Source organism: Scyliorhinus torazame, chromosome 1 (genome assembly GCF_047496885.1).
Source record: "Scyliorhinus torazame isolate Kashiwa2021f chromosome 1, sScyTor2.1, whole genome shotgun sequence".
NCBI lineage: Eukaryota > Metazoa > Chordata > Chondrichthyes > Carcharhiniformes > Scyliorhinidae > Scyliorhinus > Scyliorhinus torazame.
In genome coordinates, this window is record NC_092707.1 from 256,150,550 (window position 1) to 256,170,876 (window position 20,327).

Consider the following 20,327-nt stretch of genomic DNA (forward strand, 5'->3'; position numbering starts at 1 on the left):
TCCATCGGGCTTCTTTGAGCTCTCCCTAAACCATTAACTACTCCAGGTTCACCCTGGGGAAGCTCACCTTGTCCATCAGGCCCATCACCCATTCTCACTGAACAGCAGGTTGACCACCTTCCCCTCCTGACCACCAATGCTTGTTTCCTCTACAAATGGTTCTCAGGTCGCAAGTATTGCCGTCTCCTTTTCAGAGCTGCTGCCATCACTGTTGTCCCTGCTCCTTGCTTACTGCTACTCCCCTTTAGGTTGTATCCTACCCTACCCACCATAACATGATAATATTGCTCTGTAGGCAGCTTACTTCAGACTAACTTGTGATGCAGTCCATTCTCTCTGACCTCAAAACGGTTTGGTGAATTTAAACCAAGTGAACCATTGCGTTCAAGGGCAGTCAGGAGAAACGCCTTTATCCAGAGAGTGGTTCGAATGTGGAACTTGCGACCATATGAAGCAGTTGAGGTGATAGTATAGATGCTAAGTAAGTGTACGAGGAATACAAGGTAATAATTTAGGATGAAATGTGATGCTCGATCAATAACCCCAGAAGCGAGATTGGAGACAATTGAAGGCTTTATTACACTAGATGTTTCCCTCAGCAGCGCAGGTACAGAAGGCAGCTGCTGGGGAGACACGGGCTCTTATACTCCGCCTTACTGGGCGGAACCAGCAGGCAGGCTTAACCAATGAAAACAGTACCTCCTACACCAATGGTCTTACAGCATTACAGGGTACCGTAATACCTCTAATACCGACTACCACAAGATGAAGACTTAAGGGAGGAGGTTCATGTGGAACATAAACACCAGCACAGACCAGTTGGGCTGAATGGCCTGTTTCTCTGCTGTAAATTCTATGTGCATACCAGAAACTGGCACTAATGTGAACATGTTAGCTAGTGAAAAAAAGGTACAGAAAATACAATCCATGTGCTCAATACCATCCAAACAAGCACTAACTGATTCCCTCTGTCAAACCTGGTCATCTTTACCAGAGGAAAGTGATTCCCTCTGCCAAACCTGGTCATCTTTACCAGAGGAAAGTGAGAACCCAGTGGGGGGGGGGTCACTGAATCATGGAACTCTTCAGTACAGAAGGATGCCAATCACCCCTGTGCTGGCCCCCTGTAAAGAACAATCCAAATTAACTCCATTATTTTCCCCTTTTCCTGGTACATTGTTCTTTTCCAATGACTTATTTTAAAGCCATTATGGATTCAGAAGGATGTGGAGGCTTTAGAGAGGGTGCAGAAGAGGTTTACCAGGATGTTGCCTGGTATGGAGGGCATTAGCTATGATGAGAGATTGAATAAACTCGGTTTGTTCTCACTGGAACGACGGAGGTTGAGGGGTGACCTGATAGAGGTCTACAAAATTATGAGGGGCATACCCAGAGTGGATAGTCAGAGACTTTTTTCCCAGGGTAGAGGGGTCAATTACTAGGGAGCATAGGTTTAAGGTGCGAGGGGCAAGGTTTCGAGGAGATGTACGAGGTAAGTTTTTTTTTTTTTTTATTAACACGAGGGTGTGGGTGCCTGGAACTTGCTGCCGGAGGAGGTGGTGGAAGCAGGGACGATAGTGACATTTAAGGGGCATCTTGACAAATACATGAATAGGATGGGAATAGAGGGATACGGACCCAGGAAGTCTAGAAGATTTTAGTTTAGACGGGCAGCATGGTCGACACAGACTTGGAGGGCCGAAGGGCCTGTTCCTGTGTTGTACTTTTCTTTGTACTTTATTCTTTCGGGACTTGTGGGAGGAAACCGGAGCACCTGGAGGCAGACACGGGGAGACCGTGCAGACTCGCACACAGTGACCCAAGCCGAGAATTGAACCCAGGTCCCTGACGCTGTTAAGCAATTTTGCTAGCCACTGTGATACCCATTTGCCTGGGCTGAGAGTTATAGTCATGAAGAGGGATTGGACAGACGAGGGTTGTTTTCCTTGGAGCAGAGGAGTCTAATGGGAGGGGCATGATTGAGATGTATAAAATTGTGAGGGGTATAGATGGAGTTGACAGGAAAAAGCCTTTCCCCTTAGTGGAGGGATCAATGACCAGAGGGCATAGATTTAAGGTCAGGGGCAGGAGGTTTAGATGGGATGTGAGGAAAAACCTTTTTACCCAGAGGGTGGTGGGAGTTTGGAAGTCGCTGCCTGAAAGGGTGGTGGAGGCAGAGACCCTCATAACATGCAAGAAGTATTTAGATGTGCACTTGCGATTCCAGGGCATACAAGACCAAATGCAGGAAAATGGGATTAGAATAGTTTGGTGGTTGTTTATGACTGGCGCAGAAGCGATGGGCCAAAGGGCCTTCTCTGTGCTTATGACTCTTAAGGCCTCCCATTTTAGGATCTCACTTTTCTCACTCGATGGATTTAGCCTTATTCTAGCTCAAGTCCCTGGATATGTTTAACAACCAAACAACACAGTCTTGCAGAACCTCCTTGGTGAGGTTCACAGCAATCTTGATGACACAAATTCTCCAGTGAGTCATTGATTCGATCCCTTTAATCCGACCGTTAAATGGTCTGGTTGATTCTGGCAAAACTGAAGCAGTCACAGCAAAATGGTCCGATTCATAATCTCTGCTCTACTCTGACTCCAGCTTTCTGTCCTTTTTTAACTGTAGCCACATCAAAGGGTGTGGGTGTGTGTGTGTGGTGTGTGTGTGTGACGCCACAAGCTGTAAGGTGATACTCCAATTAATTGCTTTCTGGTTAGCAAACTCCCATCTTAACAGCAACAGAGAAGACAAAGCCCAGTTTAGGGCTTTGCCTTTGTCTCCTTTACAACCTCAAGTCACGCTAGTTTCACAGAAATAGAATGGCCTCATAGCCAGCAATTCCAATTGCATCTTTTCCCATAATTCACTCTGATTTCACTTCAGATTTACAGGGATGGCTCACAATGGCCAGCTTTTTGCAAGTCCAGTGTTTGTCACACTACTTGCATAATATCAATTTGTAGTGTGTCATTGGAAAATGATGCAACCAACTTTAATGTTTCCAGGTAGTAAAATGTTCAAAGGATGAATTTTGGAACTATTACCTGAGGCAAATTATTTTTTCTAAAGTAAACTGTTGAGTATTATTGGTTTAGGAGATCAGAGTAATGCTACATTGATAGACTATCCCTTGTCCGAAACTTGTGGTGGGTCTTCGATGTCAGCTTGCCTTTGTGTCAGGACATTGCGAGTTCAAGTCTTTCCAGAGACTTGAGCACAAAAGCTAGGTTAGCACTCCCATTGCAATAATGAGGGAGTGCTGCACTGTCAATAGTGCTGTCTTTCAGATGAGGCATTAAACAAAGACCTAGATTATCATAGAATTTACAGTGCAGAAGGAGGCCATTCGGCCCATCGAGTCTGCACCAGCTCTTGGAAAGAGCACCCTACCCAAGGACAACACCTCCACCCTATCCCCATAACCCAGTAACCCCACCCAACGCTAAGGACAATGTTTGGACACTAAGGGCAATTTAGCATGGCCAATCCACCTAACCTGCACATCTTTGGACTATGGGAGGAAACCGGAGCACCCGGAGGAAACCCACGCACACACTGGGAGGATGTGCAGACTCCGCACAGACAGTGACCCAAGCCGGAATCGAACCTGGGACCCTGGAGCTGTGAAGCAATTGTGCTATCCACAATGCTACCGTGCTGGACCTGGACTGCACCCTCACATGGCTGGAAACAATCCCAAGATGCTAATTTTGAAGAAGAGTAGGAAAGTTCTCCCTGCTCTCCTGGATAATATTTTACGCTCCAGATACGGAAACTGAGTGTTTGGCCATTATTACGTTCCTCCTTGAGTGACCTTTCCGTGTGCAAACTGACTACCGTGTTTCTTTCCATTACAACAATGACTACACCTCAAACAGCATTTAATCAGCTGGAAAGCACTCTAGGACCTCCTGATGTTCTGAAAGGCGATATGTAAATATGGGGGGGGGGGGGGGGGGGGGGGCGCAATGGTGGCACAATGGTTAGCACTGCTGCCTCACAGTGCCAGGGACCCAGGTTCAAGACTAACTTTGGCTGACTGTAACGAGTTTGCACATTCTCTCCGTGTCTACATGGGTTTCCTCCGGGTGCTCCGGTTTCCTTCCACAGTCCAAAGATGGGCAGGCTAGGTGCATTGGCTATGCTAAATTGCCCCTTGGTGTCCAGCGGTTAACTAAATTGCCCAAAAGTTAGGTGGGGATATGGGGTTAGAGGGATAGGGTGGAGCAGTGGACCTAGGCCAGCTGCTCTTTCAGAGGGCTGGTGCAGACTTGATGGGCCGACTTTGCTAGTCTTCCAAGTAACTGAAGTCTTTAATCCAGGTACCGTTCCAGTAAATCACTTCTCTGACCTCGCCAAGCCATCCTTCCTGAAGTGTGGTACCCAGGATTCACCACAATACACCAGTTGGGTCTAACCAGTGTCCTATCAAGGTTCTAAGCCATTCTTTCTATTTTTATTCTTTTGCTTCTTAAACCACATTCTTCTGCAATGGCATTAGGTGGGCAATTTAAGGATTCTGACTAGCAACAATGAAAGATAATCTTTATTGTCACAAGTAGGCTTACTATATTAACACTGCAATGAAGTTACTGCGAAAATCCTCGAGTGGCCACATTCCGGCGCCTGTTCGGGTACACAGTGGGAGAATTCAGAATGTCCAATTCACCTAACATTTAAGCATGTCTTTCGGGGCTTGCGGGAGGAAACCGGAGCACCCGGAGGAAACCCACGCAGACGCAGGGAGAACATGCAGACTCCGCACAGACAGTGACCCAAGACAGGAATTGAACCAAAGATGGTGTAGTACTTGGAAGTTACGGTGCTCCTGTGATATTACTGTGTTGTCCATCTTGGTGACAAGAGATAATAGAATTGAAAGTTTCTGTCAAATTAACCTTGCTGAGTTGTAGAATAACACTGGGCAGAAGGAGTCATTTGGCCGACTCATTTCTGTACTGGCTCTTTGAAAGAGCTGTCCAATTTAGACCGGCAATTAGCTTTTTTCCCTACAACCCTGCAAATTAGGCCTCTTCAAGTATATGTTTAATTGCCTTTTATTAGTTTCTGTGGAATCCAGCGCCACCACTCAGTCATCTTGTGCATTACAGATTTTAACAACATTTCTCCTCCCATTGTTTTGCCTGTTATTTGAAGTCTATGATCTCTGGTTGCCAACCCACTTGCTGGAGACGATAGTTTCTCCTTGCCCCTCATTATTTTAACATTATCGTTAGGTCTTACCTTCACCTTCTTTGCTTTGAGGAGAACAATCCTAGCTTCGCTAATCTCTCCATATAACCAAATTCCCTCATTCCTGGTGGATTGGTTATGCAAAATTGCCCCTTAGTGTCCAACGATGTGCAGGTTAGGTGGGGTTACAGGGATAGGGCAGGGGAGTGGGGCCTGGGTGGGGTGCTCTTTCAGAGGGTCGGTGCAGTCTCAATGGGCCAAATGGCCTCCTTCTGCACTATAGGGGTTCTATGATTTCTTACCGTATAACAGCAACAATACTTGATTGTGAGGGTCTTAGCGATGTCTGATGTTGTGAAAGTCTCTATATAAATGTATTTTGTAAATACACAAGCTTTTTAGTACAATCTCCGCATTTTCTCTTGGTACGTCTCAGAAAATAATGATGATCTGTTAACCTGTTTTACAGAAAGGAGATATTATAGATATAATCAGCAAACCCCCAGGAGGGACGTGGATGGGCCTGTTGAACAATAAAGTTGGAACATTCAAATTCATCTATATGGATATTGTGACTGAGGAAGTGGAGAAACCTAAAAGACCAAGGAGGAGGAGACGAGGAGGCAAGCATCCAAAACCCAAAACTGTTCAGGAGCTCCTCCAACGCATCGGTCTACAGGTTAGTTTCATCACTTGCTCTAACTGCACCCTTATTCAACATAGCCCCAATAGTGCAATTCTCCAAGGGAAACAAAGTTTGAATTTACAGAACAGAACCCTAAATTTGATGGTAATTTTATAAAAGGTAATTCTCTGGTGAATGGTGAGGAACAAGTTGAGAGAGTGGACAGATGCATATCACATGCAGCATAATGCAGCATAGGTAAATGTGAGGTTATCTCCACTTTGATAGCAAAATCAGGAAGACTGATTTTTATCTGAATGGCTATAGATCGAGAGAGAGGGGAATGTGCAACAAGACCTGGGTGTCTTGGTACACCAGTCCTTGAAAGTAAGCATGCAGGTGCAGCAGGCAGTAAAGAAGGCAAATGGTATGTTCGCCTTCATGGCGAGAGGATTCGAGTTCAGGAGCAGGAGTGTCTTTCTACATTATGCAGGGCCTTGGTGAGACCACACGTGGAATACTGTGTGCAGTTCTGGTTTACTTATCTGAGGAAGGGTGTTCCTGCCATAGAGGGAGTGCAGCGAAGGGTTACCAGACTGATTCCTGGGATGGTGGGATTGATGTATGAGGAGAGATTAAGTCAGTTGGGATTATATTCGCTCGAGTTTAGAAGAATGAGAGGGGAAATTTCATAGAAACCTATAAAATCCTAACAGGACTAGACAGAGTAGATGCAGGAAGGATGTTCCTGATGATGAGGGGAGTCCAGAACCAGGGGTCACAGTCTGAGGATACGGAGTAAACTGTTTAGGGCTGAGATGAGAAGAAATTTCTTCACCCAGAAAATGGTGAACCTGTGATAGTCGCTATCACAGAAAGTAGTTGAGGCCAAAATATTGTATGTTTTCAAGAAGGAGTTAGATTTAGCTCTTGGGTTAAAGGGATCAAAGGATAAAGGGGAACGCAGGAACAGATTACTGAGTTGGATGATCAGCCATGATCATAATGAATGGCAGAGCAGGCTCGAAGAGGGGGAATGGCAACTCCAGCTCTTATTTTCAATCTTTCTATGGTCTATTTATGTCTCAGTACCAGAACAACGAGATAAGGATTGAAATAGCTCGGTAACATTTTGGAGAGGGCCTTAAGATAAGATGGCCTAGGGTGGCATGTGGCGTAGTGGGACTGCAGCGCTGAGGACCTGGGTTCGAATCCCAGCCCTGGGTCACTGTCCGTGTGGAGTTTGCACATTCTCCCCATGTCTGCATGGGTTTCACCCCCACAACCCAAAGATGTGCTAAATTGCCCCTTAATTGGGGGAAAAAAAATAATTGACTACTCTTTTAAAAAAAAAAAAAAAAATTTTTTTAAAGATAACGGTGACTTGGCCTCCCACCAAAAACTGGCAAGAGCCTTCTGAATGTCCTATGACATATTTAGGACTCCATGCTATTTCCATCTCAACAACAACAAAGTTCCAAAAGGTTTTTTGTCTTTCCACTAGGCCCTCTGGGCAGGTCGATGAGAACGTCCTACAACTTGCCCAGTAGCTGATCTAGAGGAGGTTGTCCAAGTTGCCCACAACGTCCCAGGAGCTGGCTGATTAAAAGGTCCTCCAACTTGCAAGGCAAGCCCAGGAACAGATATGCTAGAAATTAGAATCATAAAATGATATACAGTGCATTCACCCCATTGTGCTCATACTAGCTCTTTGAAAAAGCCACTCGAAGGATCTGCTCTTTCCCATAGTCCCTTCAATTTATTTTTGTTCATTCAAAGGACGCAGGCTTCGCTGGCTTGGGAAGGTGGCGGTGAGCTGTCTTCTTGATCCATTGCAGCCCATATCGTGTAGGTACACCAGAGTGCTGTTCGGGAGTTCAAGAATTTTTGCTTGGTGACCGTGAAGGAATTATTTATCCAAGTTATTCCAGATCATCATAACTCACTTGGTTTAGAAAAACGTCTTCATGTCACCTCTTGTTCTTTGACAATTACGTTTTGCTTCCTGACCCTTCTACCATTAGGAAACAGTTTCTCCTTATTTACCCCATCCCTGACTTCAAACACCTCTATCAAATCTCTGTTCATCTTCTCTGCTTTAAGAAAACAACCCCAATTTTGCTAGTCTTCCAAGTTACTGAAGTCTTTAATCCAGGTACCGTTCCAGTAAATCACTTCTCTGACCTCGCCAAACCATCCTTCCTGAAGTGTGGTACCCAGGATTCACCAGAATATTCCAGCTGGGGGCCTAACCAGTGCCCTATAAATGTTTAGCCTAACTTTCTTGCTTTTGTAATCGATTTATAAAACCAAATATTCCACATGGCAGTTTAACAGCTTACTAACATTTTTCTATCTCCTGCAAGACTTGTGTTCCTACACCCCAAATTTTCTTTGCTCCTGCACGCCATTATTTTACCGACCAACATGAAGCACTTCCCTACGTTAAGTTTCATCAAACATGCATTAAATTTCCTCAGCCATGCGTCAGCCCATTTCACCGGTCCATCTGTGCCTTCCTAATGTCCATTATTATACTCATCACTTTAGTACATTTGAGATTTGTGTCATCTATAAACTTGAAATTATTCTCTGTATGCCCAAGACTCGGTCATTAATATCTGTAAGAAAAGGGCAGTGATGGTAATACCAATCCTGGGAAACATCCACTGCATATCTCCTGCAGTCGGAAAGACAACAAATTCACCACTACAGTACTCTTTATTTTCTGTCCCTTAGTCCAATATGTGTCCATGTAGCCATGCCACTTTAACCCCATTCTGGTTAGTTCCAAAATTTCAACTTCACATCCCTCATCAATCCTCTCTGTTAATTCATCAAAGTGAAACATGATTTGGTTTCAACAAATCCATTCGTCCTTTTCTTTATCAATCCATAATTCTACAAGTTCCTCCCACTCTCCTGTCATACCCCAGGGCGAGACTCATGGTAGGCCATCTGACCTGGCCACTATGCCCCAGGAGAACACCTTTGAGAAGGTCATAGAATCTCTACAGTGCAGAAGGAGACCATTCGGCCCATCGAGTCTGCACTGGTCCTCTGAAAGAGCATCCTACCTAGGCCCACTCCCTCACCCCATCTAACCTTTGACACTAAGGGGCAATTTAGCATGGCTAATCCACCTAACCTGCACATCTTTGGACTGTGGGAGGACACGGGGAGAACGTGCAAACTCCACAGACACATCCCCGCAATTGAAATTGAACCCGGGTCCCTGGCTCTGAGGCTGCAGTGCTAACCACTGTGCCACCATGTTGCCCAAGAGGTTCTCTCATCTCCCCTGTCCTCCCTCACTGCCCCCATTTAATAGCCACCATCACTCTTGTCTTTTCTGTTTACAGCAACACATGCCGACTCTACTGTTGAATGGGTATGAGGACCTGGACACATTCAAGCTGTTGCAAGAGGAGGACTTGGACGAACTGAACATTCTGGAGCCACAGCACAGATCCCGACTGCTGACTGCCGTCGAGCTCTTGCACGAATATGACAGTAAGAGCAATGCCTTTATTTGGTAGTAAAAATTGCAGTCATACTGTCGAGGCAAGAGGCGAGGAATAAATGCTAAACTTTATTGCTGCGTCACCTCAGTTAATGTCAATGAAATAGAAGAAGCGTTGGATTTTTTTGGAGATGCTGAAACATCTCAAATGCACAAAACACAATCTATTCCTTTTTGAATAACACTGCTCGTCAAGTAAAATGTTCTCTCGGTGTAACGTTAGATTTCTGCAGTATGGGAGGAAGCCAATTCTGCAAGTCCCTATATTTCCCTTGCTCTGCACATTGTTATGGGCGAGGTGTTTTCAGAACCCCAAAATGTTTCATGGAATTCAACCAACCTCCCCTTTAATGCTTTTTGTTGCTTTTCCGAGCACACGGCTTGTTCCCTAGGTGTGGGATTACAATTATGGACACGTGGGTTTTTAAACACCAAACAATGTTTATTCCATGAACTCAATTTCACACTTTTAACTAAACATTGGATCTCTTAACACCCCCTTACTTCAAAGATAACCCCAAAAATATTGCAACACTAAATAATCCTTCAATTATTCCTTTCAACATCCAAGAGAGACTTAACACCTTTAAACAGAAACACATCAGGTTAAAGGCTTTACTGTCATGAGTTTAAATCACCCAAATTATCCAGAGATAGTCTTTCATGGCAGAGATCACAGCAAATCCAGCTCACTGCAAACACAGACACACACCCAAGCTCTTTTCCTCAAAACTGAAACTACAACATGGCTGAACTGAGCTCCGCTCCACCCACTCTCTGACATCACTGTTTTCTTAAAGGTACATTGCTTACACATCCATTTCTTAAAGGTACTCTCACATGACACCTTCCCCCGCCCCCCCCCCCCCTCCAAGGAAAAAATCCCATCAACTTCAAGATGGTTTCATTTTTCACTTTTGCACCATCCACTAAGAAATGCAGACAGTAAATATACATTTTCATTTAAAGAAAACAACACATGCAAACAGGTATAATAATATGGTCCATTTTTATTTGTTGTTCTTCCTCCAACCAAAATCCTTCTCGATTGACATTCTCTTTGAACAAAGTCTCTGCACGATCCATCCATTCCTCTACTCCTCGGCATTTCTCTTTAGAATCAGATACTTTAGTTCAATCTGACAACAGAGTCCCTTGCAATTCTCCAGTACAGGAGCATTGGTGATCATAGCTTTCAGGCAGTCAAATGCCTGTTGAAAGTCCGCTGTCCATTGAATTTTTTTACGTTTCTTCAGCAATTCCATCAGTGGAGTAATCACGCCACAAAACCTTTGCACAACTGTTCGATCAAATCCACTCATGCTAAGAAATCGCATTATTTCCCTTCGTCTTGAGGGTATCGGAAACTCCTCAAGGAAAGTGATTCGGTCTTCTCCAAATTCACTTTTGGCTAGGTTCATCACCAAACCCGCCTCCTGAAGTTGATCAAAGAACTCCATACGATGTTTTAAATGTTCTTTCCATGTCAGGAAGTTGGAAATAAAAGCAGATAGTCCCACTTTCTCAATGCAATCCTCCAAACGCGGGATAGGAAAAGAGTCCGTTGTTGTAACTGCATTCACCTTTCGATAGTCCACACATAACCGTTGGGTACCGTCTGGTTTAGGTACCATCACTATGGGTGAGCTCCATTGGCTGCAACCCACTTCAATTTTGCCTTTCTTCAGCGTACTCTCAATCTCTTTGTTAACCTGTGCCAATTTTAAAGGGGTCTGTATGGATGTTGTTTGATCGGAACAGCATTTCCCACATCTACATCATGTACAGCCATTTTAGTTCTTCCCAATTTATCACTACAAACTTGCCCATGTGATATCAATAACTCTTTCAGGTCAGTTCGTTTTTCGTCTGGAAGGTAACTTAACAATTCATCCCAATTTTTAAGAACATCCTCATTTTCCAATTTAATTTGAGGTATGTTAAATTCACAGTCATCTGGATTTGGTTCGTCATTTTGAGTTAGCATCATTAAAACCTTCCCTTTCAAAGTACCTTTTAAGCATATTCACATGACACACTCGGTGAGTCTTCCTTCTATCTGGTGTTTTTACCACATAATTCACCTCACTTAATTTCCTTTCAATCTGATACGGTCCACAAAATCTAGCTTTTAAAGGCTCACCTACCACTGGTAACAACACTAAAACTTTATCTCCAATGGCAAAACTACGAACTTTGGATTTCATGTCCGCTACCCGTTTCATCACATTTTGTGCAACTTTCAAATGTTGTCTAGCCAATTCACCTGCTCTATTTAATCGTTCCCTAAAATTTGACACACAATCCAATAGTGTAATTTCTGATTTCTCACCCACCAATTTTTCCTTAATCAATTTAAGTGGTCCTCTTACCTCATGACCAAAAATTAGTTCAAAAGGACTAAATTTGATAGACTCATTAGGTGCATCCCTAATTGCAAACAATACGAATGGGATTCCTTTATCCCAATCCTCTGGATAATCTTGACAATACGCCCTCAACATTGTCTTTAATATCTGATGCCACCGTTCTAATGCTCCCTGCGATTCTGGATGGTACGCAGTTGATGTAAATTGTTTTATTCCTAAGCTATCCATAACTTCTTTGAATAACTTTGAAGTAAAATTCGATCCTTGATCCGATTGAATTTCTGTGGTAGTCCATATCCAGTAAAGAATTTAAGTAACTCCTCCACAATCCTTTTAGCTGTAATATTACATGCTGGAATGGCCTCTGGAAACCTAGTAGACACATCCATTATAGTCAAACGATATTGATTCCCACTTTTTGTTTTAGGAAGCGGTCCTACACAATCGATTAGGACCCTTGTAAAAGGTTCCTCAAATGCTGGAATGGGTATTAAGGGCGCTGGTTTTATCACTGCTTGAGGTTTCATCACTGCTTGAGGTTTCCCTATCACTTGACATGTGTGACATGATTGACAAAATTTAATTACATCTTTATGTAGTCTAGGCCAATAAAAATGTTTCTGGATTTTAGCTTGAGTTTTCCTTATTCCTAAATGACCTCCCTCTGGTACCTAATGTGCAACTTGCAACATCTCCTTTCTATACCCTACCGGCAATACTACTTGATGAACTTCTGCCCACTTTTCATCTGCCTGCATATGTACAGGTCTCCATTTTCTCATCAAGACATCACTTTTACGGTAATAACACTCTGGTATACTCCGATTCCTCTTCCGTATATGCTTTCTGATATATCTGTTTTATTTCTACATCTTTCTGTTGTAACTCCGCCAATTTTCCTGAACTAAAAATATCCGCCTCATCCTCCACCTGTTCTTGTTCTTCTTCAACCATCTGATCAAAAATCGTTTCTGATAATTGCACTTCAACTTCATCTTCACTCTTTGATTTCTCCTCTTGTCTTAACCTGTGACTGTGCGACCTTGTTACTACACAATCCGGAAACATCCCAGGATATTCGTCCTTCAACACTTCAGTTGACTGATTTTCCACTGGCTTATCAACCACAGTAGGCATCACTCCGCCTGCGATCCAGCTATATCATTACCCAAGATAAACTGTATTCCTGGACAAGATAGTTTATCTATTACTCCTACTACCACTTCATCACTCTTCACTGGACTTTCCAACCTTACCTTATATAGTGGAACGCTACTCCTCTCCCCCTGAATTCCACATATTACCACCTTTTCTGGCAACATTATTCCCAAACTACATAATTCCACATCTCTTACAATTAAAGATTGACTAGCCCCTATATCTCTTAAAATTGTGACTTCTTTACCTGCTCCTCCTGATACACATGAGTAAACTTTACCCACACAAGTAAATTCTTTAAAGACATCTGGCACCTTCCTAACAATTACTTCTTGAACATGCTGTACAATCACTTGCACCTCCTTCGTTTCCCTTGGGCTTTCCTTTACCACTCTAACAAATCCCACTCTCTTATCCTGTTTTACCACATCAGCCTTTCCAGTGTTTTTCTTCAGCCACCAACACTGTGACTTTACATGGCCTAGTTTATTACAGTGAAAACATTTGAAACTTTTCATTTCTTTTCCACCCTCCTGGATTTCTTTTTTAATCTGAGGTACACTCTCTTTATTGTCTCCCATCAGATCACCTCTACCTTTACCACTTGAGTATTTCTCATGTCCCCAGTTTCTATCCCTCACCGGCTGAAACTGATGTCGGAAACCAAACTTGATTTATGAACTAATTCATAATCATCTGCCATTTCTGCTGCTAATCTCGCAGTTTTAACCCTCTGTTCTACCACATGAGTTCTCACTACCTCAGGAATTGAATTTTTAAACTCCTCCAAAAGTATAATTTCTCTGAGAGCTTCATGCGTTTGGTCTATTTTCAAAGCCCTTATCCACCTATCAGAATTACTCTGAGCCTTTCGAACTCAGTGTATGTTTGACCAATTTCTAAACCTTTGTCTTTAAGCTTTCAGGCACTAGCTCATATGCACTTAAGATAGATTTCTTCACCTCCTCATACGTTCCAGATACCTCCTCCGGTAGTGATGCAAACACTTCACTAGCTCTACCTACCAACTTTGTTTGAATCAGTAATACCCATATGTCCTGTGGCCATTTCATTTGTTTAGCTACCTTCTCAAATGAAATGAAAAAGGCTTCCACTTCCTTCTCGTCAAACCTTGGCAATGCTTGGACATATTTAAATAGATTCCCACCAAGCCTTTGACTATGACCCTCTTTCTCACTATCCTCCAACTGTACGTTTCCCTTTATGTCTGCCAATTTTAACTGATTGTCATGTTTCATGGCCATTTTCTGAAGTTTAAACTCCCTCTCTTTATCTTTTTCCCTGATCTGTATCTCCCTTTCTTTTTCTTTTTGTTCTGCAAGGGCTATTCTTTCTTTTCTCCTATTTTCTCTCTCCTTTTCTTTCTCTCTCTTTCTCCTCTCTCTAACTCTCGTCTTCAAGCCGCTTTAATTCTCTCTCATGTTCTATTTGTTTAATTTGCAACTGAATTTTTGCCATTTCCCATGAGTCACTCTATTTCTGGCAACTTTAAATGCTTAACCACTGCCATAATTACCTCATCTTTTCGCATTTTGTCAGGTAATGTTAACTGCATTGTTTTTGCCAGACCCAACAGTCTGCGTTCAGTCTCTGTCCGTAAGGTACTGCATGTGACATTCTCCAACCCTAAAAACTTCTGAGCCTCCGAAAGAGCCATTGTTCACAACATTCTCCCCACTGAAACTAAAATACCACACCGGAAAAGCAACAAACCTTCACTGTCTTTAAGTTCACAAAAGCCAATCCAATAGATAGACTTTTATCCCCCTCGAGCCCCCAATTGTTATGGGCGAGGGGTGTTCAGAACCCCAAAATGTATCATGGAGTTCAACCAACCTCCCCCTTTAATGCTTTTTGTTGCTTTTCCAAGCACACGGCTTGTTCCCTAGGCATGGGATTACAATTATGGACACGTCGGTTTTTAAACACCAAACAATGTTTATTCCATGATAACTTAACACTTTTAAATAAACATTGGATCTCTTAACACCCCCTTACTTCAAAGATAACCCCAAAAATATTGCAACACTAAATAATCCTTCAATTATTCCTTTCAACATCCAAGAGAGACTTAACACCTTTAAACAGAAACACATCAGGTTAAAGGCTTTACTATTATGAGTTTAAATCACCCAAATGACCCATAGATAGTCTTTCATGGCAGAGATCACAGCAAATCCAGCTCACTGCAAACACAGACACACCCAAGCTCTTTTCCTCAAAACTGAAACTACAAAATGGCTGAACTGAGCTCCGCTCCACCCACTCTCTGGCATCACTGTTTTCTTAAAGGTACATTGCTTACACATCCATTTCTTAAAGGTACTCTCACATGACAACATACATGAAATGTTATTTTTCAAATAGTTTCTCTTTTTATAGATTCACTGTGCCCATGTTTCTGATAGATAGCCTTCTTTGTGGAAAACAAAAAATCTCCTAATCCTAATAGGGCAGCGCGGTAGCACAAGTGGTCAGCTCAGTTGCTTTACAGCTCCAGGGTCCCAGGTTCAATTCCCGGCTTGGGTCACTGTCTGTGCGGAGTCTGCACCTTGAAATAAACGGTAACATTAAATTTGTGTTCCTAATCACTTGCTGTAGCTGCATACTAGCTTTTGATGATTCATGCACGAGAACACGCAATCTACCACCAAGTTCCAAAATCTCTCTCAATTTAAATAATTTGCTGCTGAGACTTCCACTGGCGGCCATGGAGAGAGTGGCCGCACACAGGGCAGCTCCTGCTGGAAGGTGCGTTGGTTTTGGCCTCTTTTACCTGAATTCTGGCAGAAATGGTGTGCGGAGAGTGGAGAGGGATAAATTCTCCCCCGGATGGGCATGTCTACAGGTTACCAAACTCAACAGAAGACCGTGAGAGCCCTGGCTAAAGAGTTGGAGAAGACTCGTGGCGCAGCATCAATTATGAAAATGGCGGAGGGGGAAGGGTCGTCGTCAACTGGAAAGCTGCAAATGGAGCAGTTAATGAGCTTCATTAAGGACGAATTTCGGCGGCAGCGTAAGGAAATGCAGAATGACTGGCCTAAGGCGTTTGAAGGGGCAGCGGCACCTCTTCGCGGGACCTTGGAACGGGTGGAGAAGAGCCTCGAGGTGCAGGGGGCGACAATCCAGGTGGACAAGGTGGTGTCTGACCAGACTGATCGGATTGTGTCGCGATCCTGGGGGACATATGTAAGATGATGTGAGCAAAGGTGGAGGATCTGTCTACACCTCCCGCTGCCTGGGGAAAGCGGGCAGCATAATCAAAGACCCCTCCCACCCGGGTTATTCTCTCCTCCAACATCTTCCATCGGGCAGAAGATGCAAAAATCTGAGAACACACACTTAACAGATTCAAAAACAACTTCTTTCCTGCTGTTACCAGACTCCTGAATGACCCTCTTATGGACTGAACTGATCTCTTCACACATTTTCTCGACTGAGTAGTACTACACTTGGTATGCTTCACCCGATGCCTGTGTCTATGTATTTACCTATGTCCTATGTTTTTTCATGTATGGAACAATCTACCTGGACTGTAAGCAGAACAATACATTTCACTGTACCTCAGTACACCTGACAATCCATCAAATCCAATTGAAAAATCTGGATTATGGGCCTTCCAGAGGGAGTGGAGGGAACGAGTGCAATGGACTATGTTGTGAGAATCCTGGCCAGGTTGGTGGAAGAGAAGGTGCTGGACAAGGACCCGGAGGTGGATCAGGCTCATAGGTCCCTGAGGCAGAGACCTGGGAAGCTGCCATAGGCGGTGATTATGTGAATGCACAAGTCCTAGGACAAAGAAAAGATTCTGAGGTGGGCCAGGGCATGGCGGGATTGTGAGTGGGCAGGAAACCGAATCTGGAGCGGAGCTGGTCAGAGACGGACAGGGTTCAACAAGGCCATGGCAGTGCTGTATCGTCGGCAGATCCCATTTGGGATGCTACACCCAGCCAGACACGGGGAATATTACTTTGGGACGCCGGAGGAGGAGAATTACTTTATAAAGGAACATACGCTGGGAGAGGGCTGAGGGAGATCTTGGGTGGAAGTGTTATCTCTATAAAAGTTTGTTATCTGTTTCTGTTTACTGACAGGGGAATATTGTAATAGGGGTGGTTGCCCCCTCCCTTTTTTTTTGAGTTTTTTGTATTGTTGATATTTTTTGTATTTCCTGAATTTTGGTGTTTTTATACTGAAGTTTCATTGCCTCTTGTTTCGTGGGGGGGTGCTTTCGGTGTTGGGGATATAGTGTTTAATTGTTGGACTCTGTGAAGTCCATGAAGGGTTGATGGGGGTCTGTGTGGGACGACTGAAGAATGCTCCAGGGGGCTCATGTTGGAATAATGTTTCTCATTTTGGGTCCGGGGGTGGTGGTGTATGGGCCGGGAATAAGGTTTGGAGGGGGGGGGGGGGGGGGTGCGCGGGGGGGATAGTGGGTTTCGGGGGCCTTTGTGTGGGAGTTGCCACGCTAGCATGGAATGCATAGAACTGAAGTGTGTGTGCTTGTATGGGGGGGGGGGTGCTGTGGTTGTTGGCCAGTGAGGGGGTGGGCGAACTCTCGGGGGGACGAGAGGCAAAAGCCTCCAGTGAGAATCATGATATGGAATATCTGTGGGCTAAATGGGCCAGTTAAACTGTCCCAGATGTTCGCTCACTTGAAGAGTCTGAGAGCTGAGGTGACTTTCTTGCAGGAGACGCAGAATGATCAGATGAGGTTGGGGAAGGGGTGGCTGGGACAGGTATTCCACTCTGGGCTTGATCCGAAGTCAAGTGGGGGTTGCCATATTGTTGAGCAAGACAACCGGATTTACGGAAACCAGAGAAGTGCGGGACCGGCAAGGCAGGCTGGTTTGTGATTGTAAGTGGGGTGCTAAAGGAGACTCTGGCCATGTTTGTGAATGTGTATGCGCCCAATTGGGGTGTTGCCAGATTAGTGAGCGGCTATTGGGGGCGATCCTGGACTGGACTCTCGGCAGCTGTTTGTGGGGTGATTTGAATTATGTATTAGAGCCGAAGGTGGATAGGTCGAACCTGAAGTTGATGGGGAGGTCGCGAATGACACGAGCAGGGAGGGTTTATGCAGGGGATGGTGGATCCATGGAGATTTGTGCACCCAGTAGAGAGGAAATATTCCTTCTCGAGTGTGTATTGGGTTTATTCTAGGATTGAATTTTTTTTTAGGTGAGCCGGGCAATGCTGATGAAATGAAATGAAAATCGCTTATTGTCACAAGTAGGCTTCAACAAAGTTACTGTGAAAAGCCCCTAGTCGCCACATTCCGGCGCCTGTTCGGGGAGGCTGTTACGGGAATAGAACAGTGCTGCTGGCCAACCTTGGTCTGCTTTCAAAGCCAGCGATTTAGCCCAGTGTGCTAACAGCCCCATGTGTGTGGAAGGGGCGGTATATGGTAACAATAGTGATTTTGGATCTCTCTCTGCGCTTGCTAGATGGGAGACTTCATTCGGGTCAGGCACAGAGGCCGGGTGGAGGTTAGATTCGGGGTTTTTGACCGATAAGGAGTTCTGTGGGAAAGTGACGGTGGTGATTTAAGAATTATGTTGAGTACAATCAGAATGGGTCGGTACCGGCAGCCATATTTTGGGAGGCCTTGAAAGCGGGTGGTCTGGGGGGAAATTATTTTGTTCAAGACCTATGAGGATAGGATGAGGACGGAAGGAGCATTGGCAACTGTTGGACGAGATAGTGAAGGTGGATAGGAGGAATTCAGTGGTCTTGTTTGACAGAAAGAAAGAGGTTGCAGGGGAAGTTTGACCGGTTGACAACGGGTAGGCTGGTGGGTCAGTTACAATGGTGCAGAATGAGTATGGTGAGAAGGCGAGGCACATGCTAGCCCACCAGCTGTGGGGAGAGACAGCGTTGAGGGAAATTATTCAGGTGGGGTGCATGGTATCGGATCAGGGGAGGATGAACGTGGTGTTCAAGGCCTTTTTATGAGGGGCTATGTAGGGCCGAGCCAGGGGGTGAGGAGGCTGATGTGGGTCGGTTTTTGGATGGACTGGACTTGCCGGAGCTGGAGAAGGGGAAGAGACGGGCAGTGGAGGAGCCGTTAGGGTAGGGCTAAAGGAGGTGATGGATTGTATTGGCATGATGCAGTCAGGGAAGGCACCGCTTTCCGGTGGAGCTTTGGGCCTGATGGCTTCCTGGTGGAGTCTTATAAGCTGTTCGTGACGGAGTTAGGCCCCCATCTTTTGGGCATGTTTAGTGAAGCGGTGGAAAAAGGGCAGCTGCTGGCTACATTGGCGCAGGTGGCAATTTTTCTGATCCCAAAAAAGGGTAAGGATCCATTGTAGTGCAGTCCTATAGGCCCATCTCGCTGCTGAATACAGACGTGAAAGTTCAAGGTGTAGGCGAGACGGTGTCCATCGCGGCAGGTGGTTTTGGAAGACTGGAAGGACTTTGTGAAGGGGAGGCAGCTCTGTAGAAATATTAGGAGGTTGCTGAATGTAATTATGACCCTGTTGTGGGGCAAGTGCAGGATGTGATGGTGTCCATGGACGCGGAGAAGGCCATTGGCTGTGGAGGTACCTGTTTGAGATTCTGGGGAGGTTTGGGTTTGGGCCGAGATCTGTGACGTGGGTTCGGTTGTTGTATGCATCCCCATGGCAAGTTTGCGAACGAATGACACGAGCTCAAGGTATTTTGGATTGTATAGGGGGACATGGCAGGGGTGCCTGCTGTCGCCGCTGTTTGCACTGCCGATTGAGTCCTTGGTGATTGCACTTAGTGCTTCCGTTGAGTGGCGGGGATTGTGAGGGGTGGCAGAGAGCACCGGGTGTCATTGTACTCCGAAGACCTATTGTTGTTCGTGTTGGACCCATTGGAAAGCAAGGGCAGAATCATGGGCTCACTGGAGAGGTTTGGGGCTTTTTCAGGTTATAAATTGAATGTAGGAAAGGGCGGCACGGTGGTGCAGTGTTTAGTACAGCTGCCTCACGGCACTGAGGACCCGGGCTCGATCCTGGCCCCGGATCACAGCCCGTGTGGAGTTTGCACATTCTCCCCGTGTCTGCGTGGGTCTTAGCCCCACAACCAAAAAAGATGTGCAGGTCCAGTTAATTACCACTCTAAATTGGCCCTTAACTGGACATAAAGAATTGAGTACTCTAAATTCAAACAATAAATTCATTAAATAAATAAATTGAATGTAGGGAAAAGTGAGGTGTTTCTGGTGAATGCTGCGGGGCAGGGGGCACTGCCATTTAAGCTGGCAAAGGAGCGGTTTCAGTACCTGAGGATCCAGGTAACGTGTGATAGGTGGAACCTGATGGGGTTGGTGGAGGAGATCAAGGGGGGGCCTTAAAAGGTGGGATAGGCTGCACCTGACATTGGTGGGGAGGGTGCAGGTGGTGAAGATGAACGTGCTGCCAAGATTCTTGTTTGTGTTTCAGTCCCTCCTGATTTTTATCCCAA

At 44.9% G+C, this 20,327-nt stretch overlaps 1 protein-coding gene across 4 annotated transcripts in view; it reads left to right on the top strand.

Moving 5' to 3' along the window:
• Window positions 1-20,327, top strand: part of sash1a (SAM and SH3 domain containing 1a) — a 233,169-nt gene that overhangs the window by 188,367 nt on the left and 24,475 nt on the right. For all 4 annotated transcript variants that reach the window (XM_072504812.1, XM_072504821.1, XM_072504828.1 and 1 more), the window contains 2 exons: window positions 5,670-5,879; window positions 9,188-9,338. In XM_072504812.1, coding sequence (XP_072360913.1) covers window positions 5,670-5,879; window positions 9,188-9,338 — 361 coding nt within the window. The remainder of the gene's footprint in view (window positions 1-5,669; window positions 5,880-9,187; window positions 9,339-20,327) is intronic.